The 8559-nt window shown below is 41.4% G+C and overlaps 1 protein-coding gene across 1 annotated transcript in view; it reads right to left on the bottom strand.

The window, feature by feature from the left end:
- SOHLH2 (spermatogenesis and oogenesis specific basic helix-loop-helix 2) overlaps window positions 1–8163 on the bottom strand; it is a 51414-nt gene extending 43251 nt beyond the window's left edge. Inside the window, exon 1 of the mRNA XM_021690688.1 lies at window positions 8116–8163. Within this exon, the coding sequence (XP_021546363.1) occupies window positions 8116–8163 (48 nt within the window). The remainder of the gene's footprint in view (window positions 1–8115) is intronic.
- Between the last annotated feature and the right edge of the window lie 396 nt (window positions 8164–8559).

Below are 8559 nucleotides of genomic sequence, written 5' to 3'. Positions count from 1 at the left end.
CACACACACACACACACACACACACACACACACACACACACACACACCCACACACACACACACACACACACACACACACACACACACACACACACACTCCCCCCACACACAGAGCTTTTTTTTCATAAAGGGGGTATTATATATATATATATTTTTTAAGATTTTATTTTTTGACAGAGAGAGAGACACAGCGAGAGAGGGAACACAAGCAGGGAGAGTGGGAGAGGGAGAAGCAGACTTCCAGCGGAGAATTGATCCCAGGACCCTGAGATCATGACCTGAGCCCAAGGCAGACGCTTAACAGCTGAGCCACACAGGCACCCCAGGTATTATATTTTTAAAAGTGAGTTGCTTTTCTCACTGTAGTCCAACAATTCCTCGGGTCTTTTTAAATGTTAACCTTCATATGGATTCTGCACATATCCTCATGTTTGTTCCTAGATATTTCAAAGTTCTGGAGTCATTGTAAAGGAAATAGCTTTTCTCACTCACTATATTTTCTAATTAATTACAACTAATACAGAGAGTGCTACTAATTTCTGTATGAAGAATTTGCTTCAAGAACTTTATGGTATTCTCTCTTTAGTTCCAATATGTTTTAGTTGATTCTTCTGAATTTTCGACACATATAATCATATTGTCTTCAAAAATGATATTTTGTGGGGGTGGGGCGCCTGGGTGGCTCAGGTGGTTAAGGGTCAGACTCTTGGATTTCGGCTCAGGTCATGATCTCAGTGAGGGTCATGAGATTGAACCCCATGACAGGCTCCAAGCTGGGCTAGGAGCCTGCTTGAGATGCCTTCTCTCCCTCTGTCTCTGCACCCCCCTCACCCTCCCATTGTGAGTATGCATGCACACACTCTAAAAAAAATAAATAAAATAAATGACACTTTACCTATATCCAGAATTTATGCTTTTTATTCATTGATCTTAAAGCACTGGCTAGAACATCTAAAACAATGATGAATAGCAGGAGTGCCACAGGGCATTCTTGTCTTGTTCCTGACTTTAGTGGGAATAATTCAAATGTTTTTGCCACTAAATATGATACAGAAAGTTTCTGGTCCATACCCGCTACCAAGTTAAAGAAGTTTCTTTCTATTTGGAAGCTAAGAATTTTAAATCAGAAATCGGTGCTGATATTTACCAAATGCTTTTTTAGTATCAACATGATCATAGCTTTTTCTCCTTTATTCTATATTCTATAGGTAGTGAATTACATTAATAGATTTCCTAATGTCAAGCCATAATTGCCTCACTGGGATAAACCTATAATGTGTAGACTAAGTTCATTCATATTATTTTAGATTTTTCCATCTACATTCATAAGTAAGACTGGATACAATTTTGCTTTATTGTATTGTCTTATCTGGTTTGGGTATCTCAGGGTTATGCCAGCTTTGAAGAATGAAACAGAAAGTTTCAATACTGTTCTATGGTCTTGAATATTTTATAAAACAGAATTATCTGCTTCTTGAAATTTAGATAAACATGTCTGCAGAATCTGGGCCCGAAGCCATTTACAGAGATGGATTTTAGAGTACCTTTTACAGTTCCTTAATGATTACCAGTAAATTTAGATTTTCTACCTTAAGTGAATTTTGTTCATATATATATATATTTTTAATCCATTTTATCTCTTTTTAAATGTACTAGTTTTTAAATGTATATAATGTTTATTATGTGCATTGTTATTCTTGCTAACTGGAGATTAATATATAATTAAATTTTCCTATCTTTTTCTTGATGATGCTTTATCAGAGACTATAAACTGTGTGGTCCTCCATGATAGCCACATGTGGCTATTTAAATTTATGTTAACTAAAATTTAAGTTCGAAATTCACTTCAGTTACACTAGCCTCATTTCAAGTGCTCAATATCCACACATGGCAAGTGGCTGCCATATCAGACAGCATAATTATAGAACATTGTCATCACTGCAGAAAGTGCTTTTGGATGGCACAGTCCTCCAAGTGGCACTATGTTATACCCCACAGATTTTGATATATATTGTGTCTATGTTCATTCCTTGCTAGTTTGTAATTTCACTTCATACTTCCATTTTAACCTCAGAGTTACATTAAACACCTTTATGAAATGTTTTCAATTTTCAACAGTATGGTGTTTTTGGTTTTAGTTTTTAATTTTTTTGGCTATTGACTAGTTGGTCATTTCTTATTTCAGTGCATTGTCAACAGCAAAAGTATCCTATATGACTTCTTAGAATGTGGATATTTTCTTTGTGGTGTAATACATAGTTTTTGTTAACATTCCATGGATACTTGAAAATAATGTATATTTTCTGCTGGGCATATATTCTCTAATTTTTAGACAGAACTTACTGTTTTCTTTCTTTCTTTAGGTCTACTTGATCTTTTACTTTATGAGATGTGGTAAAATCTTTCTAATTATACAGTTTGTTGAATTTATCAATTTCTCCAACTACAGACTCTGTATCTAATTTTGGGTTAGGTATATAGAGGTTCATGGTAATTATACATATTCACATAAAACATAATTATAATATTTAATATATATAACCTACAATGTTTACATAGCATATTTTAAATATCTAGATCACACATTGATAATTTTATGGACAGAAAACTATGTATTTGAATTATACTTCTTTGTCCTTTTTAATGCTTTTCACTTGAAATTTTTTTTCTGATATACAATAGCTTTTCATATCTTTATTTTGAGCCTTTCTATATCATTTTGATTTTGTGTAAATTTTGTAAATAGCATTTATCTGAATTTTTAGGTTTCTTTTCACAATCTGTGAGTTTAGTTTTTAATGTAGGAATTTAATTAATTAATGGCATTAATTAATGTACATTAACTAATATCATATAATATTAATTGTAAAACATTTATAATTTAATGTGAAATGGTCTTATTCCCTTCATTTGTTATTTCACATTTCCCATCAACAGCAATTTTGTTTCCTTTTTCCCATGCCTTCTGTTAGGCTGATTGGATTTTCCTTTTTCCTTCCTGCTGCTCCTATAAGACTTTGGGAGTTAAACCCCTTATTTCTATTACTTAATAGTAGCATTAAGGCCAACTATTCAGTGCTAGTTTTACCTGGTAAATACTTCCAAGGTCAAAAATCCCTTGCCTCTGAACCTTGAAGCTATTGGTCCATTTTCTTCTAGCATCCAGTTGTTGATGAAAAGAATAATCTGCAGGCTCCCAAGGAGCAGAGAGCCCGATGTGGGACTCGATCCCAGGACCCTCTGAGCTCAACCATCTGAGCCACCCAGGTGCCCCCTTCTAAAGATTTTTATGATTTCAGTTTATTTAATGTGAATTGCTCACTTCTAAGATTTTTCTTTTTTGGTAATTCCTCATAAACTGCTATGTTCAGGATGTGATACCCTCACTGAGAATACAAATCAGAATTTTAGAAGTTTTTTCTATCCCCTTAAAAACCTCTCTGGAATAGTTGTGTCTAGTGTCTGCATTTGTGTCTAGTTCTGTTAATGTCTGGAAATCCTTGGTTATCCAAACATAAATACGAATCAAGGACGAAGTCGACATGTCCAAGTACTCTCCCCAGTGGCTGCTTCCTTTGAAGGGACAAGTGTGGATTTAGTGGGAGTGGGTAAGACAGTGGAAGCAAGGCTGGAGACCAGAGAGGCTGGGGCCAGCTCACTGTCAAAATAATAATAACGGAAGGCATTACTCTGAAAGCCAATACTTTATTTCCCTCCTGGGCAGAGCTGCCATTCCTCCTGGTCAATTATAAAAGTTTGGAAATTACCAACACCAGGAACCCAGGTCCCACATACAGTTCATTCTCTTCAGGATGAAGTAGGGGTGAGGGGAGAGTCTAGGGGCCCACCTAGCCCAGGTGCTCTGCATATAGCTAATTCATTACCAGGTGAGCACGCTCTGGTCAACTTCCATCGGTTTCTTCTAACATTCAGCCTGGGCTACCACTAGAATTGTTTTCCCTCTGCCTTTCGTCTTTAGATCTTTTAAGCTGTGGTTTTTGTACTTTTCTTTTAGTGGCAATTTGATCACATCTGCTTTCTAAATTTCAAGTTTTCCTGTTTTTTTTTTTTTTTTTTTTTTTAATGTTCAGAAAGAAGCTGCTTTGTTTAGACCAAGATTCCATGAAGTGCTATATATTGCATTTGGTTAGGTCATCCTTGGACCTCTAATTTGGAATACCTGCTGCCTCCCCCAACATACTTTTTTTTTTTTCATGATATTTCCTTGTTGAAGTATCAGCACATGTTTAAGTATGTCCTACTCTGGGGTCTGGGTTGGACCAGGAGGTTGACTTGTGTGCTCCATTCATCATCAGGAGCCAATCTCATTCACCTGCCCCACGCTGTTTTAAACAGGTAAGAATTCAAACTCCCTAGCATAGCCTTTCAATAGCTTAATATCAACCCATGTCACCAGCCTCCTTTCCTTCCATTTCCCTCAAATGCCCTATGTTCTAAGAAGGCAGCATAACACTTTGGGATTTCTACAGTACCGAGTATCAGGACCCTTCTAGACTGTTTCCTTTTCATTTTATAAACATCCTTCATCTCCAATAGCACTTTAGGAGCAATGTGGGACTCAAAGTTACTGTGATGTTTTTGAGTCCAGATTATGAATCTCCACTGTAGCACAGGACTTCTTCTATACCAATATATTCCCTTGTGAGCCAAATGCCAAGAACTGTAATGGTCATTAACAAGTGGTCATAAAAGGAGTGATTATAGTTTTGCTTTTTAATTAACATGGTTAACTGAAGCAACCTATGAGTGTCCAAAACTAACCTATCTACTATAGACAAGGTGACCATTTACCTTCCAAACTGAGACATTTTGAGAATGAAAGGGGGTGCTATTAATAATTGCACTAAAATAAGACATATAAACCAAGGTGTCCTGGGCTATGAATAACTTGTAAAACTTTCCACTACCAAGATTTATTTTCTCTTTCCTTTAAAACATCCTGCCACTTTGCATCTGCTTAAATGTGATTGTTACCTATTTATTCTCTCCACAGATGTTTATTGATCCCCTACTGCATGGCAGACACTGTGTTGGGAATACAAAGTGAAAAACAGACAAGGTCCCTGCCTTCGCGGGGCTGACATTCTAATAATTTTTTCTGTTGCTACATATAGCTTTCAGTCTTTGGAACACAGGAAGAATCATGTATCAGCCTCAGTTCTACCAAAGCTACTACTGATTCTTAACAGCTGGATGCAGTGGGAAGCGGGCAAAGGATTTCAAGGCACACAGACCAGGTTTTGTTGCCTAGTCCAGCCACTTACTAGTAGCTTTGAGTAAGAAACTTGCGATCCTCGTCTGGAAGGTAATACTTAAATCCCGACTATTACCGTGTTAGTACAATGCCCTGTACTTGGTAGTTATTGCCATGTTTTCTCAAATAATACCAAGCCTGCACACAGAAAACATCAAATCAATCTGATGGGGAAGGGAGGATGTGGAATTAGAGGGGGAAAATGTGTCTCCATCAAGTGGTGAAAACAGCCCCAAATCAAAAGGCTCTTTGCATTTCGTTGAGCCATAGAGAAGGGGAAACAGGGCCCACCGAGGAGAAAAGCCTTAAATAACAGAAATCAGCTGCTCACCTGAACCCTTTCCTACTAGCGTTGAGGTTCAGAGGCTCAGTGCCTAACTTCCCCAGAATCTCTCAGCTAGTATGGAGAGAAGTCAAGAGCAAGCTCTGAGGAGCAGGACATGAGTACTGGGGGGAAATCTGAGAGGAAAGATCCAGAAAGGCATAAGGTCGTGCAGCACCACTAACAGGCCGTTTTGCACACGAGTCTAGAGTTCTGTGCCATGGTGCAAGGCACTTCACAGAGGAGCATGAAATAAAGCAGCTCTGGAAAGAACTGCCCTGCTCTCCTGCGAGAGGCTTCCTTCCCTGCCCTACAAAATCCATGCCATAGCACACATGGAATGTTATCAGACAAATTAGAACACTGCCCTAGTCCACTATCCCAAGATAACTTGAGTTAACTCAATAGCTTCTAATCAACTTAAATCTGAATATTCATTCAGTTAAAAATATCTTGTTGGCAGTGTAATATGAACCCGGGTGACGAGAAGAATCCACTGGTAGGAATAATAAAAGGAAAATGAACAAAACTTTCTAGTATACTCTGATGTGGGAAACTGCCTTTTTCAGTACATCCAAGATTTTCACCTGTGGGCATCACAAATTGAACCGATGGCGAGACTTCATTAGGTGGGAAATTTTTTTCTATTTGAATTGCTTACTGCACCTTTTGTTTTTTTTTTAAGATTTTATTTATTTATTTGACAGAGAGCGAGAGAGCACAAGCAGGGGGAGCAGTAGAAGGAGAGGGAGAAGCAGGCTTCCCGCTGAGCAAGGAGCCCGATGTGGGGCTCGATCCCAGGACCCTGGGATCATGACCTGAGCCGAAGGCAGACGCTTAACCATCTGAGCCACCCAGGCGCCCCTGCACCTTTTATATTTTTTTTTAAACAAAAGCAATACATATTCATTGGGAAAGACTGGAAAATTTAAAAAAAAGCCTAAAGAGGAAATAAAAAGCATTTGTAATTCTGCTACTCAGGGATAAACACTCCTAACACCTTGGTGTAGATCTTTGAGGTTTGGGCAGTTTTTATATTTCAACATCATCGTCACCACTGGTCTTTAGCCACTCAGTTTGATTTCTAAATCACAGCACCACGCAGGGCACTCCAGTCTCCACAGTGTTTAAAACACTGGATTTCCATTTGCAATCTGCAGCAGGCTAAACCCTTAATTAGTAACAGCAGGTGCTGAAGTGCTTAAAGCAAATCACTCCTACATTTTAGTGAGTTGTTATTTATGTCACTCTTATCACCAGGAGCAGAGCTGACAATCAGCAGCAGCTGCATGGGCTGATGGTCTCACCGGGCAATCGTTGGCCTCTGGTTTCCCCAGGAGTCAAGGGATTTAAACAGCTCTATCTGGAGAAACTGAGCAAGCTGCTCTTCAAATGCAAACAAAAGGTTCAGTTGGGGCTTCAGACTTTCGTAAGGGTAGGAAGCCTCCATCCATTTATGTACTACTAGGTAATCAGACATTTTATTCAGAGTTCCATTTTGTGCAGCTTTGCCTAATCCTGCACCATAAAATACTATTTTTCCTTGGAGTTTAAATAGGGGCCTCCATTTTGAAATAATTAAGAAAACCGATTAAACTGGTCCACTTCAAAGTGGTAATTTCAGAAAGCTTGTGCTTAAGGAGTGAGGAGATTTAAGTACGCAGAGCATTCTAAGGGCTAACAAAACTTTAGGCAGCCCAAAAGGTTTGCCTCTCCGATTTCTCTATCAAGATACGTGAAATAAGAAAATCAACACCAGCTTGCCTTGCTTTCTGGGGTGGGCCGAGGCTCTATGCTCTCCTTCTAGAGGGCTAATCATCACTTTTTTTTTTTAAATCTAAAACAGTCATGGAAATGATTTTATGCTTCTGCTAAGGGGAAGATAAATCAGGTGCTTTCAAAAGAGGCCAGTGGGCTTTTTGAGCTCCCCGGAGGGTGGGAGGACGTGTGAACAGCGCAGATGCCTTTTCCCGCCAACGGCTTTGGTCTCCAGGCACAACTGCCGATTTGGGTGTAAACCTGAGGAAGGACATGCAAGGGCTTTTTGTACCCCATGCCCATAAGCAAACTGAAAAAAAGCATGCCAAGCTGTGCAGAGACAAGCATGCTCAAAATAAACTTTGCCGTGTTAAATAAACTTTGCTATATTCAAAGCAAAACCAAAGTTGTCGTCATTCACATTCTGTCTGGACACCTACTAAGTTCCGCTCCTGGGTAACCCTCCGAGGGGCTGGCTTGAAAATTTGAGTTTGGCAAGCATCCGGGGCCAGACAGGCATGTCTGTGTAACAAAACAGCTCAGCCCGCATTCCTGCTCTGGCCTCCCGCCCGGGGTGATTCCGCCCGGTCCCCCACCTCGGGCACCGGCTCGCGCCCCTGGAAGTGGCCCTCCTCGAGCCGTGCTCCTCGGCGTCCCCGGAATGAGAGATGCCTGTGCGGGCCAAGGAGGCCACCGGCCTCAGGGCCCGCGCGCGGTTATAAACGCAGCTGCCTCCCCTTCCTCCTCCTCCTCCTCTTACCTGGCCAGACATTTGGCCGCGCTCTGGGCGGATAATTGAGGCCGCCATGGCCCGTTGCCCACGTGCCGGGTCCTGGGGCAGCCTCACCGCAGGAGGAGCTCGGCCAAGCTGCCGCGTCCCAGCCGCCTGCTCCGCCGCACTGATGGCTCGTGGTCCGCAGCTGTGGGCGCGCACGGCCCCCCCCCCCCCCACCCGCCTTAAAGTGGCCCTGCTGCCCCGGCCTGGGCACCTAGGGGAGCTGCAGGCTGCTGGGAGGGGCCCTGCGGGACCTGGGCTGGGGGAGGGGCTGCTGCCCAGGGTGGCCTGGGGAGGGCCTTGTTAGACCCTGTCACTGGCAGGCTGCCCACTCACAGTTCCAGTCCCCACAGGCGGGGAGGTCACACAGCGCCAGGCTTTAGTATACTGCCACTCTCGCCTGGAGAAAGCGGAAGCGCTGCCTGCCTC

Source organism: Neomonachus schauinslandi, chromosome 3 (assembly GCF_002201575.2).
Source record: "Neomonachus schauinslandi chromosome 3, ASM220157v2, whole genome shotgun sequence".
Lineage (NCBI taxonomy): Eukaryota > Metazoa > Chordata > Mammalia > Carnivora > Phocidae > Neomonachus > Neomonachus schauinslandi.
The sequence above is the reverse complement of the archived record's forward strand: the minus strand, read 5'-3'. Positions and strand labels throughout refer to the sequence as shown.